General features: G+C 37.8%; 1 protein-coding gene across 3 annotated transcripts in view; it reads left to right on the plus strand.

Moving 5' to 3' along the window:
* Window positions 1-16521, plus strand: part of ADCY8 (adenylate cyclase 8) — a 113323-nt gene that overhangs the window by 39858 nt on the left and 56944 nt on the right. For all 3 annotated transcript variants that reach the window (XM_015856336.3, XM_015856337.3, XM_085536978.1), the window contains exons 3-4: window positions 8125-8255; window positions 9941-10052. In XM_015856336.3, the coding sequence (XP_015711822.1) occupies window positions 8125-8255; window positions 9941-10052 (243 nt within the window). The remainder of the gene's footprint in view (window positions 1-8124; window positions 8256-9940; window positions 10053-16521) is intronic.

A 16521-nucleotide genomic window follows, 5' to 3' on the forward strand; every position in this document is an offset into this window, starting at 1 on the left:
GTCACTTTTCAGTAGAAAAGAATACAATTTTTATCTGCTTTTCTTAAATGTAACAAAGGCTCATGTTCCAGAAAGCTAAAAACATTGCTCTGAAAAGCCCCTTTTTCATGCTATTATACTCAGTGCTTAAGAAAATGAAGATTCCATGATATTAATAACAAACACTGTTGAAGTTCAGCTGAAAAGTTCAAGAAAAATATTTCGTTAAAATCAATGTGCAAAGTGTGGGATAACTGCCATGTTTAATATTTTGTGTGTATATCCACTCAGTTTTACTGAACACTCTTGGGAATAGCCAAATATAAGTCAAACATTTCTGCTCACAAGATATTTGTGGGTTCACTCATCTGAAAGTATGTGTAGAAGAGGAAGACCAAAACCTAAACAGAACTAACAGTCAAGGGATACTTTTCACACCTGAGTGAAGACACTGATAAAGAAGTTGAGAAACAAAAGAAAATCACAGCATAGACATAATTTTGACCTTTACCTTGTTCTGTTTAGGGGGAGCTGGTACAAGGAAATAATTCAGACAACAGACTTTGCAGGGCAGATATCCACCCACATTTTGCAGTGAAATATCAAGGAATTTGATTTTTCTCTCAGCAACCTCCTGCCAGCCCTAAATTGCCTGTTGATTTTTAGTTCTTGTTGGTATTTTGTTCCATTTTATCAGTTATCACAGGTTAACCGAAAATCTACCTGCGCCTGTGACACGGGGGCAGCTGGCCCTCAGGGCTGCTGGCCCAAAAAGGAAAGGGAAAAGAAAACAGCAGCAACGATCTTAGGAGGCACACTTATTTACTAAATACTATATCAAAATACAAGATAACACAATATAATACAATATAATTGAAATTAAGGCTAACGAATCAAGCAAAATAGGAGAGAGAGTGAGTCCCAAAACCGAGAGGCCTACTGTAGCTCTAGGCAAAATGGCTGGAATGCTTCCCAACGCTCCCCCCTGGCTCCGAGGATTCAAGAGAGCGAGTCCAGCCCCAAAGTGAGATTATATAGTGTCCTTGTCCCGTGACTTATCCCCAACCATGATGTTCTCTGGGATATGTAGTCTTCTTCTGTGAGCTGCACGACTGGTAAAATTATCCATGCTTTACGTGATGTTATGATGTGGAATACTGACAGCAAAATTACAAAACCATGGCAGTTGCAGTGAAAAGTTCTCCATTTCAGTTTTTATTCTCAAGACATAAGACCTTTAATGACTAACTGACATATAAGAACTTGTTCCCACAGTAGCTGTTTGCCCATCAGGAACCTGTTCCACTTTGCTGTGGATGTGCCTGGCTACATTTGTGTGGTTGAAATCAGGGTACCTACTTCCTGACAACGGACACAGGTATCACTGTACACAGACCACAGGGAAGTTTTTCAACAGTGAATGACTATTACAGTGGAAGTTTAGGCACATCTACTCTGTAGTCAACCATATTCAGCTGTTTGCAGATGTGAATTCTAGCATTTGTTCTATTTAATGGTTTCTGTCAGTATGACTCTTTTGCTTGCCTACTTTTTGGCTTAAATGTTGTTTTTTTGTTGTTGTAGTTGTTTGTTTCTTTGTTTCATTTATTTATTCTGAATTCTGCCCACTTCATCTTAGGTACTGGAGTTGACTACTGCCATGAGTGGTTAGTAGGGTTACAGGTCACTAGTTATTTTATAACATTCCTTTTTCAACATTGTGTAATATGTCTTTTCTCTTGAACAAATAAATGCCTGTGCCTTTTCAAACCACATACCTATACTTCTACTCACCTCTCAGTTTTCTCCACTTACCCAACTGCTCGACAAGGAAGCTTTCAGCAGTGGTGAATAATGTGGTTCTCTTCATCCTAGAGTTCTTGACACTTCCTTATTATGTATTTCTCTGAATCAGAGAATTATTTATTTATTTATTTATTTATTTCCTTCCCCCTGAAGATGTTTTCTAGGAGATGTTGGACTAGACTAGAAATGTGAGGACTTTGAAATCATGCAAGTAGTTTGATACAGAGAAGTCAATTTTTTTGGTAGTTTTCTTCTCTGTGGTCCACGATCATTTTTAGGGTTTTGGTCTGTTGGTTTGTTTTGTGTATTTTTGTTTTTTGTTTTTTTTATATATAACCTCCACACAATTGTACTGTTTTCAATCTCAGTATGTGCAAATTTAGCTAATCTGAAGAGGAGCTATATCACAAAGATCATTATGTGAAGGAGATGGTGACTTGACAGACTTGGGTAATAGAGAGATTTTTGGAAGGAAGCTGATTCATTATCCTCATCATTGTGTCAGTACAGTGTTGTGTAATAGCAGCTTAGAGCAGCAAAGGATCTTTGAAGACTGAAGAGGGAAGAATTTACTTTCTTTTCAATGTTTCAATACCCAAGAAGCTGGACTGCTTCATAAAGATTTATATATAAATTCACACACGTGCACAGAACCATTTACATATTATTATAAGTGTTATTATTCTTTTAGTATTTTTCCAGTGTGGCAGAGCAGTACAGAGCAGTGACATGAGGTGTATGTATGCCTTCAATTGACATACTGACAAGAGCTCTTCATATGATGCAGTATTAATAGAGAAGGACAGAAGCAGAGGCATACTAATTAACCTCTGTTTTTATGGGTCACTGCCAGATCTTATGTGCAGCCAAAACCATTTAACTTACCTTAATGAGTTGCGTGAAGGTTAAAGTATCAAATGTGCTGGACTTATTTTTCTTGTCTTAGAGAACACGTGTCAAATGAACTCTCCTTTACTTTAAATAAATTTTATGGAGCTATAGATTGATAACAATTTTAAGTGAATGGAAACAAGGAATATAATCTTTTTGTGATGTGAAGAGAAACTTGTTCCTCATTTTCAGCCCCACATCTGTGAAGAAATTGCCTTTTTTAATATTCTGTTAAGTACAGATTTCATGAGCAGTTCAATAATAACCACATTTTCTGTTTGCTTTCTTACTTTAATCTTCTTTTCTTTTTGAATTTGTATTCTTATTTGTCTTCCTACAAGAATAAGGTAGCAAATAACATATTTCTTTCTACACTGGCAATATTTTGTGCTATTATTAAAGTATATACAGAGGAACTCAATGAATACCTTAATCATGTGGCTCCCTGAAAGACTGATCAGATTTATTCAAAGAGTAGTTTTATTAGATAGCCATATTGAGCAATGTATCATAATAGTGAAGGAATAAGATAATTTATAGCATAAGCACTTTCTGTTATATGAAGCTGATGGTTACAAAAAATCAGAAACATCTCCGCTTCTTAGAAGATTAATCATCAGCCACTCCCAACACACCATCTGAAGAGAACATGGGATATTTGCCAGGGTGTGGAACTAACCAATGGCCAGACATCTCTGTGAAAACATAGCCTTGCAGGAGTGGGAAAGACCTGGGTGACTGGTGTGCTTTTTGCTGTCACAGGGAACACATACAGATTTTACACATCAGAAGTAGATGGGAAGATAGCAGAATTCCCAGATGTGAAAGACAGAAAAAGTATAAACAATGCAGCTGTGCTAAAATTAGCCAATCTGTACAGGCATATACAGAAATGGAGGGTTGGAGTTGTGCTTTTTACCAGTAAAAAAAGCTTGCCCCAATAACTAGGAGATTGGTTAGGTCCTGGAACAGGCTGCCCAGGGAGGTTGTGGATGCCCCGTCCTTGGAGGTGTTCAAGACCAGGTTGGACAGGGCCCTGGGCAACCTGATCTAGTAAAGGTGTATGTTTGGTGGCCCTGCTAGGCAGGGGGGTTGGAACTACATGATCCTTGAGGTCCCTTCCAACCTGGGTCATTCTGTGATTCTGTGTAATAAATGGTGAGCTCACTGCATGTTTGCTCACTACCACTCATCACTTTTTTTCCTCCTCCCTGAAATCAGCCCTGGTTCTGTCAAGTTTTTTGGAAAAGGTAGATTGAAGACTTGAAGAGTCCTCATTCTCTCATCTGGTGTGTTAGCACGCTATGCAGACAGTTGCCCAGGAGAAAGCTGCTGCCTCTGAGTGACACGTTATGCACTTCTGCTTCAGCAGAAGCTATTAGCAGTGTGTACTTTGCCTTCTTAAGTAAACATACGATTTGCCTCAGCTGGGGCTGCCATCCAGACAAATGAAGGTGTTTATCCGCACTGCACTTTCATTGTGGCTAAGGGCTTTTTTACTAACTACTAAAACTACAAAGTGGAAATTGTACATGATTTTCATTGTGGAAGATAAATATTAGAGACTATTCTACATTCTAAAAATGCTGGGGAGAGGTTCCTTAATTTTTTCTCATCCATTTCATCTCATGATACATTTCGTTTATGGCATCTAATCCTGCTTTGGTTTCTCTGGCATAAAGCATTTGAACTTCCACAAGAAAACTGGTAACACTGGTCCTGAAGCCAGGACTCCTGGATGCTGGGCTGGTATTTGCAGAAGTGGCCCAGTTTTCATCCTTAGATGGAAGTCTGCTAAGACAATCATGGGGACAAGAAACTGAAGTCAGTTTAGCTGAATAGTGCCCAGCTAAATGAGAAGATACCATCTCTGTGATAGGAGAGACTGAAAGCTCAGAATGAAAAAAACACTCTTTTGTAAGATTTAGGATGTCAAAACATTGCAGTGTCTGTGAAGTGCATTTTCACTTGTGTCATACAGTATCATATCATATTGTATCATACTTGTATCATGCATATATTGTATCATATTGTATCATACTTGTATCATGCAGTATCATACTTGTCTAGAAATTGTTACAAACAAAACACATCACCTTATCATGATTGTGGTACTTTGGCTTTATAATAGTGATCAGATTTTCTGTACCTGGACTCCTATGGAAATGAAATTTTGTCCTACTCTATAGCTCCTTCCAGTTAAGAATTTCTTGATAATTGTGGTAATTAAATGTTTATTCTATCACAGTTTAAGAGTCTGAGATTAGCTCAACAACACTGCAATCTAATGAATGAATTTCTTAAATACCTTACAACTTATAAGGTGATTGCTAGGAATCAAACATTTCTGATTAAATGTTTGTATAGAATGATTTATTTAGTTTATTTATATTCATACTTTCAGTAAATATATTTTAAAATTGCTGATCTCAGTTCCCAAACTTCCAAAACATGGTGAATGAGTTGATTGGGATGGAGAAAGGGTTAATAGAAGTAGCACTCTTCTCCTTATTGCATATGAAAGGGAAGAGCTGTTCTGGAAACCACATCTGTCCCCCATATGGCTTGGCACCATACAAATACTTTCTCTATAGTAACAGCAATATACTGCAAGGAAAGAAGAGATTCACAGTACACTGTATTTTCCTCAAGGGCATTCGCTGGGAGATCTTAATTTACTGGTGTTTTCCACCTCTTAACTGTTTCCATATGTGCCTGATTTGAAAATTCACATTAAATTTTCTGTTTTTGTTTTTTTTTTTTAATTTTATTTTTTTTAATTTTTTTTTTTTAAATATTCTATTGCCCAAAATGTCATCTGAAATTTGGTGGTAAGAAGCTTGCAAAACTATCATTCTGTTCAGTAAGATTCCACTCCTTGCAGTCTCGTAAAGAAAAAGATGGTTAATAATCTGGAGCCACTTGAGTGAGAAACTGCAAGCTTTGCCCCAGAGTGATTTAGAGTGATATATTCCAGTACTGGACAAATCTAGTTAATCTAGATAAGAAAGACTGAGGGCAAGAAATACAATAAAAGTATTTTATCATAGAAAACTTGTTGCAGGGAAGAAGGCAATCAAAGGCTATCTGTGACCACCTTAGAGGAATAAAAAGGGATCATCTTAATTGCAGACAAGCAGATTTGGGTGGAATACTTTCAAAATTTGCCAGAACTTTCAAACTGGTGAGCCACTGAAACAGGGACACTGAGAAATCTCTCAGGGTATGATGTAATGCTCTGATGAATTAACTCAGTAGTGTTCTGAAGGTTTTCCTGCCCCTGCCTAGCTATGGTTAGTATTTACATCATGATAGTGGATGGAGCACAGCATTTTTGTATGTATAAATACTAACAATAAATGTACATGTGCACTAATATACACTGATATACTCTATAAATGTATTAATAATAAACCACATTTTGTAGACTCTTCTTCCATTTGAGTTTTTCCATGAGCTCCATGCTTATCCAGGTAGATCTCCTGCCATTTTTCCTGATTTCTTACTCTTCACAATACACCAATATCAAATTTCAAATAAATGATGCTTGAATGTCTACTCATTCTCTTGTGCCTTTACTTTCCAGTGCTGTAACCAATGGGATTTAGGTCCCATGTTCAAGTAGGTCCTTGAACAGGTGCTAGTTGGCTATTCTGAAGTCCAGTGTTACAGTCATACTTACAGGCTTTTTATTTTTTTTTTCCAGGTAGGATCATGAACTTTAGTATCTCATGATTGCTACATCCAAGGCTGCACCCCACATTCTCTGTTCTGTACTTAGGCCACAGCAACCCCAGGCAACACCGCAGGCTTAGGGCAGAGTGGCTGAAAAGACTAATCAGAGGAATAGGATCTGGACATGTTTGTCAGCTAAACACATGTGCCTAGGTGGTCAAGAAGGCCAATGGCATCCTGGATTCTGTCAGAAACAACATTTCCAGTGATGATCTCCCTGTACTCAGCTCTGCTGAGGCCACACCTTGGTTAATGAGTGACGTTTTATACCCCTCACTACAAAAAAGACATCAAGGCCTTGGAGCATGTCCAGAGAAGGGTAACAAAGCTGGAGAGGGGACTGGGGTACAAGTCTTATGAGGAATGGCTGAGGGAACTGGGATTGCTTAGTATGGAGAAGAGAAGGCTCAGGGGAGACCTTATCACTCTCTACAGCTCCGTGGAAAGGGGTTAGGGTGAGGTGGGCAGTCAGCCTCTGCTTCCATGTAACTAGCAATAGAGCAAGAGGGAATGTCCTCAAGAGGAAGCAGAGGAGCTTCAGGTTAGATATTAGGAAAAAACTTCTCTGAAAGAGTGGTCAGGAACTCAAACAGGCTGCTCATGGAAGTGGTGGAGTCACCATCCATGGAGGCATTCAAGAAATACGTAGATGTGGTACTAAAGAACATGGTTAAGTGGGCAGCGTTAGTGGTGAGTGGACAGTTGGACTGCATCACCTTAGAGGTCTTTTCCAGACTTAATAATTCAGTGATTCTTTGATCAAAAAGTTATCTTCAGTGCTTTTTCCAAATCTTCTGGTGTGTGTATGCCTGGCTGTGTTGTTTTACCAGAAAATATCAGAGTGGTTGAAGTCCCCCATGAGAGCTGATGTCTGTGACCCCTTTATATTGAATAAAGATTTATCCGGAGAAGTGGATGGGTCCTCAATATAAAACAAATTGCACAAGGTGCCTCTCTAGATGTTCTGGCCACTAAATGTGTCTTAGTCTGACATGCACTCAGTGCTGCATTGTTGGAGGTGACTGTTGCGGCTGTATCATTCTCTTTTAATCACTGTAATCCAATTAACATAGATCTACTAAATCTGTCTCATAAGGCATTTTTAATGTGGGTGTTAGTTTATATTATTCCTGTCTTTCAGCTCTGACAATAGAATTAAGATTTGTGTAAATGCAGTTCTTTTCACTATGTGAACATTTGTCAGGTCCCACAGCATATATCTTGCTACAGCTTGATCTCCAGCTTTTTTAGTAATCATACCAAAAGTTTATGAATGCTAAACACTCTGTCTGGGTGCTCTGGTAAATAAATAACAGTGATAATCTGATCTTACTTGCTGCAGAATTCAACAAATTCCTTTAGCCTGTTTCTGTTAATCAAGCTGCCACTGCCTAAAATGAATTGATTGGTGTATCTGTAAGATGTTTGTTGAGAAGCTTGTAACGGTTGTAATAACTAAAATGAATATTTAAATAGCCAGTGGATAAAATTAAAACGTTCAAGGGAAGAATTATTGGGAAAGGGAAGAGAGAGGAGTTCTTGTTCTAGAATCAGGTTGGTAATGTGAATTACTGCAAATTTTTAAAGGGGAGAAATGCTTTTTAAATTTTCAGTTTCCCAGCTGCTCCATTAACACAGCTCAGTCATTTCCTCTGAAGTATCAATTCAGTTGATACCTAAGAGTCTAACACTTGTGTTTCCTCTTTGCTTTAGGAACGGCTGGTGCTCTCTGTCTTGCCACGGTTTGTAGTTCTGGAAATGATAAATGATATGACCAATGTAGAAGATGAACATTTGCAACACCAGTTTCATAAGATCTACATTCATCGCTATGAGAATGTCAGGTGGGTGAAGGAGACTCTTTTTAACAACTTGACTGCTGCTATGTTTGTCTTGTTTGAGAATTTCCATTCTGTTGACATATCCATTCATAAGTTAAAAAAATACTGCACGATTGTTTAGAACCTGAGCACTTATAGCTACCACAGAAACAGATTAAAAATAAGCAACCTTGAACATGATTTGATAGAAAAACATGAACTTTGCCTTTTGTTAAAATCTAAATATAACACTTTCTCTGAACAGTTCAATAAACACAATATTGAACTACTATGGAATAGTAAATTGAGTATTTTCTGTGGTTTTGCAGTAGCTCATACATAGCCTTTGATTAAATCAGCTTTTTACTTAATCCTCATTCAAACTGTTACCAGCCCAACATCTGAAGATGACTTGAATTATTATCTGCCATATTTTATTGTCCACCTGATAATTCTTATGCTTATTATTAGTTAAAATAGTGGTTCCTGGGCACTGTCGAATTGTGATCTCATTTAATATAGGTGAAAGAGCTTCAACTGCTCAAATTGTAACATCAGTTACTAATTGACTTTCAAGTGCCAATGATGCTCATAAGGGTTAGTTCCAGTCTATATCAGCATGATACATGTTTTTGTTGTTTTTTTAATTCCTACTTTTTTTAAAGTAGCCTATATTTTGCTTATTGTTTTCTTCAGCTAAGTACTAAGATATTACATACCTTTGCTGAATGATACCTCACTCACCACAGACATTTTGCAAGTATATGTTTCTTTTGTATTTACAAAATTTCGTAGAATTGTTAACAGCCAAAGCTGCACTTCTAGAAAAGTCAGTGTCTGCTGAAGTATGTCCGTTCATAAATAGTTTGTTGACTGAAATACCACAGAAACTTTAAGAATCAATTTTGTTGTACCTATTTTTAATGTACGGTCACACTGTGCTTCCTATAAAATCAAGTGAAAGAACAAGGAATTACTCAAATTATGATTTATATCTTCAAAAGAGTATACTGCACTTCTAACTGAGACATTTCAATCAGCTCCCTACAGTTAGATACAATAAAGCTAACTGTAGTCTGAAGAGCGTGAAGTCTGCTATGAATCTATCTTTTGTCTTAGGATTTGAGTCCTGTATGGCATATAGCTGAGCAAAACCTGAAGATCGCACTAGGAGAAAGAAATACTTGAAATCAAACACACTGTTAAAAATAAATGAATAAATAAATAAATAAACAAATCCCTAAAAAACTATCATATAAACTCATCCATAATGAACAGGCAGCTATTAACAGACAGTTGGGTATTAAGTCTATACTATTAAACCGCCTTCTATATTATGGGTTTACTATGCCACAATCTTCTCACCAATAATTGGAGACAACAGTGCTTATTTGGACTTGACTTAACAGTACCTTCCTGAATGATATGAAATCCCCAAATTTTATAACTCTCTTTCATGCTTGGTGATTGTTCCTTAATCCCTTCAGTATTTTTGTTTGATACTCCGGAATCTCCAAAAGTCTAGAGCAAAAATATCATGAATTTAAAAGAGTTGTTCACTTGTAAATTACTGTTCTCAAAATGTACCTCTGCCAGTCATCTCTTTATCATATAACGTGCAAGGCACATACAAAAGTACTGCAATAATAATATCTCTTTTCTCTCTCTCTCTCTCTCTCTCTCTCTCTTTTTTTTTTTTTTTTTCCCAGCATTCTTTTTGCAGATGTTAAAGGATTCACAAACCTCTCCACAACTCTGTCAGCCCAGGAACTGGTCCGAATGTTGAATGAACTCTTTGCCAGATTTGACCGGCTAGCACATGTGAGTTCAGCAGAGCTTATTTGCAAAGGGATATGAAGCCAGCTGTATTTGGAAGCTTGGGGAAGAACCCATGACCACTTTGAACAACATTCATTTGTATTTCCCTCACTGGTATTTTATACAGTCTTAGAGGTTGGAACACAGACAAGTTTTATAAAAAGTGATATGTTCTGATGGCATGTGAGTGCTTAGATAGTCATTAGAGTTTTGGTCTTTTGTAATGCTGGAACTGAAACAGGCTGCCTGTGGAAGTGGTGGAGTCACCATCCATGGAGGCATTCAAGAAATATGTAGATGTGGTACTAAAGAAAATGACTAAGTGGGAAGCATTGGTGGTGAGTGGACAGTTGGACTGCATCACCTTAGAGGTCTTTTCCAGCCTTAATAATTCAGTGATTCTTTGATCAAAAAGTTATCTTCAGTGCTTTTCCCATATCTTCTGGTGTGTGTATGCTGTGTTGTTTTACCAGAAAATATCAGAGTGGTTGAAGTCCCCCATGAGAGCTGATTTCTGTGACCCCTTTATATTGAATGAAGATTTCTCCGGAGAAGTGGATGGGTCCTCAATATAAAACAAATTGCACAAGGTGCTTCTCTAGATGTTCTGGCCACTAAATGTATCTTAGTCTGACATGCACTCAGTGTTGCCTTGCTGAAGGTGACTGTTGCGGCTGTATCATTCTCTTTTAATCACTGTAATCCACAATTTATCACTTGCTACAGCTCCCTGGAAGGAGGTGAGGCGGGCAGTAAGCCTCTGTTTCTGTGTAACTAGTGATAGAACAAGAGGCAATGTCCCCAAGTTGCAGCAGTGGAGGCTCAGGTTGAATATTATGAAAAGCAACTGAAAGTGTCGTCAGGCATTGAAACATGTTTCCCAGTGAAGGCATAGATTCACCATGACTTGTTTTCAAGAAATGTGTAGATGTGGCACAGATGGACATGGTTCACTGTAGACTGTGGTGGTGGACTGGTGATTGGACTGGATGGTCATAGTGGTCTGATGTACCCCACTATATCAGCTGTACCAACACATTACAAGCAGGGAAGAGAGAGGGCATCAATGGCTTCTTTGTCTTCTCCATAAAGAAAAGTTGCAGTGGTTTACTGTTCCCAGACACTTTTAGCAGTGCTTTTTTCTTTTGTGAAATGATCTTCAAGCATACAACCCACAGAACTCTAGAATTCCTAACAAAACCATCTGTTTAAATGTATAGGCCAGTAAATATAAATGTGACTCCCTCCATTCTTATGTGTTTGGTGTATCATATTAATAAACAGAATTAACTGGACTAAGAGCATACAAATATGATCTTTAATTAATTGCAAGAACATTACACAAATTAATAGTAACACAGGAAGTGTCTGTTCTTTTTTTGTTGTGTTTAAGTCTAAGGTTTTTTCCTCCTTGCTAGTGTCAATAACTAATTGCCTAATGCTGTTGAATAAAAAACATTAATAAATAAAAACATTAACTTGATCTGTTAAGCTGATATCCAATTAAAAAAAATAAAATTAAGTATTCCTAGGTTCAGGCAGAAGATGCAAGGTGATTCCTTGTCACATATTTTCCTTCATTTATATAACAGTAAGGAATTCTGGCAACTATCACCCAAATTCTGATCCTCTTTTCGGGAGGACTAGGCAGTTTCCTACAATCTGGCTCCATCAAGGTCTCAGCTCTTTCCAAAAGCAGCAGAGCTGCAATAGAAGGAATTTGGATGGACCTCTTTCTCCAGCCCATCCCAACTAGCCTGCTGCTTAAGGGTCTTGGCCTAGATCCCATTCATGCTGAGAAAGACCTTTTATCTAGCTGTCTTTTACCTTTGGCAAATGTTTCAGAAGTTGAGCATATTAGGGCCAATCTCTTGCTTCCTCTTTCTCTGTCCACTTTTTAAAGATCTGCAAGTATTATCTCTTTGTTCTTCAGTTCAGACTCAGTAATTTCTCATCTGCATTGTTATAAATTTTAGCTTGAAATTAGAAAAATTGATAATGAAGACTTCCATATGGATTGTTCATTAGTCTATGGGGTTCTACTGAAAAGTAGTTGCAGTGATTAAATCACCACAAGCAGACAGAAAATACAGTGTAACTCACAAAGCACAGTCACATTTCCCTCCCCCTTTCTTATGCAATTTAGCCAAGGAAGCAAGAAATATTAATGAAATTTCTTACTGAATCTTTCAATAACTTGATATTTGAGCGACTCATTTCTTTAGCTCCATTTTATGCCAATTTACTTTCCAGTCATTGAGGGTGTATTTAATAAGCTTAAATATAAGTCATTCAAGTGCATGAGGCAATTGTCTGTGAAAGAACCGCATACTTTCTTTTCTCTGGATTAAGGTGAATTGGAAAAAGGCTTTTTAATTCATTTTGAATTACTACTATTAATAGCTGAGTGTCTGAGCCTGCTCAACATCCCCAGGCAAAATTTCTACTGATTTCAATTGATTTTGGCAGAATCAGGACCTTTAATATTTCACTTGTATCAAATGAGAAGCTGCAAATAAGTAGAAAATAAAGTCTGTGCTTGTGACATGCTTAGAAATTAACTGATACCATCAGCAAATGTCACTAATGGCTGTGTATGGGAAAGTGCACAAAACTGGATACTGGTGTGAACGTCTGTACAATATTATCTGTTATGTACATGTTGAAGAACTTCTGGAACTGCTTGTGGGAAGGTGAAGTGAACTAGAATAAAATAACAATCATAACAGTCTCAGAGTAGTGTAAGGATTTAACACTGTAGCATAATGGCTGCTGCATCAAAATTCCCCTACAAATACTTTCTTTTATTTAAGTCATTTACTGATTTTACAGTTACTTCATCCATTTTTTTCTATTCCCCATCCATTTCTTTTTATAGCAACAGGCAACTTGTTGATAATGTTCCATTGAGATGTTGGTAGGAATTGAGTTAGAGCTTTAAAGTGTGTAGAAGGTTGGTCTTGAATGTTATTGTTAGTGGTTTTATACTACTGAAAGGTAGGTAGACACTCACAAAACTATCTCCAGTTTACAGATGTAGGATGGCTACAAAAAGGACACACATTAGCCTAAGATTTACACATCTAACCCTAAAATAATAATTCATCCAGACTGGTAAAGCATCTAGTTTAAGATGGAGATGAGATTCAACTGGAGTTATCATATGGGATCTCAGGAGACCATGCACTCCTGTTTTGACAAAGCAGATACCATCAGCCCTCTGTCCTTCTAGGCTTTGAAGTATATTTTACTAACAGCAATGTTTCAAGCAACACAAAATCCACAGTTTACATGCAAAATAGATATGATGGGAGTAATAATGAATGTTTAGTAGTGGTAAAGAAGATATGAACACACTAACACATTTATCAGTCAGAGCATTTCAACTAAGAAAAAAAATATTAGGAAGACAAAAAGTAATATAAGTGTTTGTTGCCAATAGAGGCACCCTGCGTGGTTCCTGTACCACCTCAGATGGACGCATGTCTTGTTTCGTGTCTGTTAGTCCTGCAAAGGTGCCTCACATACCCAGGGGTCTTTCCAGTGTACCATTACCTTATGTGCAAACAACTGAATTGAAACCCAGATAATTGCTCTAGCTTGGAGCTAAATCACTCTAAGCTTCACTGACTGAATTGCCTGGCTCTCTTTGACTATGATGGCAGCCTTGGCTGTTGGATGACATATGGACACCTATATATAGTCATCTCTTTTGGATTGTTTCTCTCTGTAGTTGCTGTCTTCCTCAGCTTTGGCAAATGAGCATAGAGATGATATATCAAGCCAAGAAAAAATATGTGCACCTGAAATGATTTCCTGTCACATGCACACACAATTGCATACATCAAACCCTCATTAGCAGATCTTGATGTTCATTAAGATTTTTTTTTTCTTATTTTTGTCAAAATCACATCTTTTTGAGTTGGTCAGCCTTATTCTGGTTTTAAGTAAAAGAGGAGAGATACAGCCGTGACAGAGTTCTCCATGACTTTAATGGAATCAGTGCTTCAGTAATTTTAAATAAAGCCTTAAGACCAAGCAGATGATGAGGTTTTTTTCCTGCTGCAGATGAAGTTTTCTAGCTGTGTTGAATTGGATGCTCTCTTAAAAGGGGTTTTCCACTTCTCTAAGTGGGCACACGTACCACAGGAGCAAGACTGCCTGGTCAATGTTGTATGTAAAAAAGTAATTATGATACCAAAATACGTTCAGACACATCCTACTTTCCTAGAAATTAAATCTTTTTAATAGTCTTTAATTAGTTCCTCTTTATTTCGAATTGCACTGTGGAATTATAATTTTCAATCTGTGTGTGGTGAGTTTGAATACCACTTCAGTGATGCCTTTTGCTTTACTGCACTTCAGTCAGATTGGTATGTTATAAATGTTCCTTCTACTTCATAGATGTTAAAGCAAAGGGAAGAGTATGGAATGCACTGAATTGCACAATTAGCAAAGCCAAAGAACAACAGAATACATGCTTTATAATGTCTTTATCTCTTTGCTATTTTTCTAAATGGAGAGCAAAGTTTTAGTTGATTTTATCATGAGATTTCAGTTGAAACCTTATGAAATGTAATTTGATGCTTGTGTGCGCCTGTAGACAGGTTGAAGAGAAGGGGACAAGGAAGATGACAGTTACATGTGTAACTTGTCAGTGCGGAAGTCTGATTTTAGTTTTGATTTTAATTGTGAAATATTGAAATCTAGGCATTGCACCCTTGAAGCCAGCTAGAGAAGTGGGTATACATACTCTATAGTAGCATATATGCTATATAGTATACATATGGTAAATATATATTCTTTACAATGTATATATATATTTATACATAATAGCATACAGTATTTTCAAGGCTTCAGTCAGCTCCTATTGGTGGTTTAAGGAGATCTTAGGGTGAATCAGTTAACTTTGTCTCAGTGCTCAGAGCTGATTTTACCCTCTTCGCCATGTGTAAATCTTCAAATGACTTCAGCAAAAGGTACACAGCTTTTGGGCAAATGCTTTAAGTACAAAAGGATTGAAAACAAATCATACCGTGCATTGGTGCAGTCTCAGCTCAAGCACTGTGTTAATTTTTGGGGCTATAACATATGATGGACATAAAACTATTAGAGTGTTCAAAGGATGACTACAAAGATGGTGAAGGGTCTGGAGGGAGGCAGCTGAAGTCCCTGTGTGTGCTCAGCCCAGAGCAGAGGAGCTGAGGGGAGGCCTGATGGTGGCTGCAACTCCTAACAAGGAGCAGAGGGGCAGCTCTGAGCTCTGCTTTGTGTGACAGTGACAGCACCCAAGGGAATGGCATGGAGCTGCACCAGAGGGCAGTGGGCATGGAACAGGCTGCTCAGGGCAGTGGCCACAGCCCCAAGCTGCCGGAGTTTTAGTAGTGTTTGGACTACAGTTTCCCAAATGTTTTTAGAATTCAGCAGTCCTCTGTGGAGTCAGGAGTTGGACTTGATGATTCTCGTATGTCCCTTTCAATCTGGAATATTCTATGACACTATGATTCAAAGTGTTTAAATTTCTTTCATAACTTTGGGGCTGCCTTGTCTGATATTCAGTATACTGCTTCATTCTTCCTAGACAAAATCCTGAATTATAATGTGGACTCCCCTTCAATGGGCCAGAACTTAGTCCTCAGGGAACTGTCAGCATTCCCATTAGATCCTGTGTCCTTCTTTAAGTTGTTTTACCCCCAGTGGGACTAGCATACCCCCACTCTCCTTAGATTAGTGTAGCCTCCAGCTCAGGTTTTCAGAGTGAAGGCGAAGAAAAATAACTGAACTAAATACCACAGGCCATATTTTACTGTCATCTAATGAAGCAGTTTTAGAAATTGTTATCCTTCCTGATGATGACTGGTCTTCTTTTTAATGTCCTCTGATTGGAACCTTTACTGACTGAGTACTAATCATGCATTTATTATTTCAGAGGTTTGCCGATCATGGAGATAATTCCCTGACTTGACTTGTAGCACCTGCTGTCCCCAGGCGCTTGCAGTTGTGTCTCAAGTTGTTATGCTCTCTGTTCTTCTGCACTGATTGCTACCTGTGGGTGCCAAGCAAGCAGATTACTTTGGGCGTGTTTACAGCTGATTTTAGGCTTACTTGTTGCACTTGTCTGGGAACTGCAAAAGTTTTGGCAATCCAGGGTGTTTTGTACACTATAAGGATCTTCTAAAATAATTTCCCAACCACAATGCAGTGTGTTCTTTCAGACTATAAGGATACAGTTATAAGTATTTAAGAAATGAAATTCATTACTTGCTCTTAGGGTAAAAGATGATTCTAGCTGGTTGCCAAGTAAATATAGTTTCTCCACAAAAAAGAAAAAAAAAAAATGTCTAACACAATATAACAACTGTGGTGTTTTTAGAATTGGGATAATTAGTCAGCTCCTATAGCTGTTGGGAATACTTGAGAATGGCAGTGGAGACTTTCCATGGGAATAGATTATCTTTGGAGAAAAAGAATG

This window comes from Coturnix japonica, chromosome 2 (assembly GCF_054131305.1).
Source record: "Coturnix japonica strain WE chromosome 2, WE-NBRP24, whole genome shotgun sequence".
Lineage (NCBI taxonomy): Eukaryota > Metazoa > Chordata > Aves > Galliformes > Phasianidae > Coturnix > Coturnix japonica.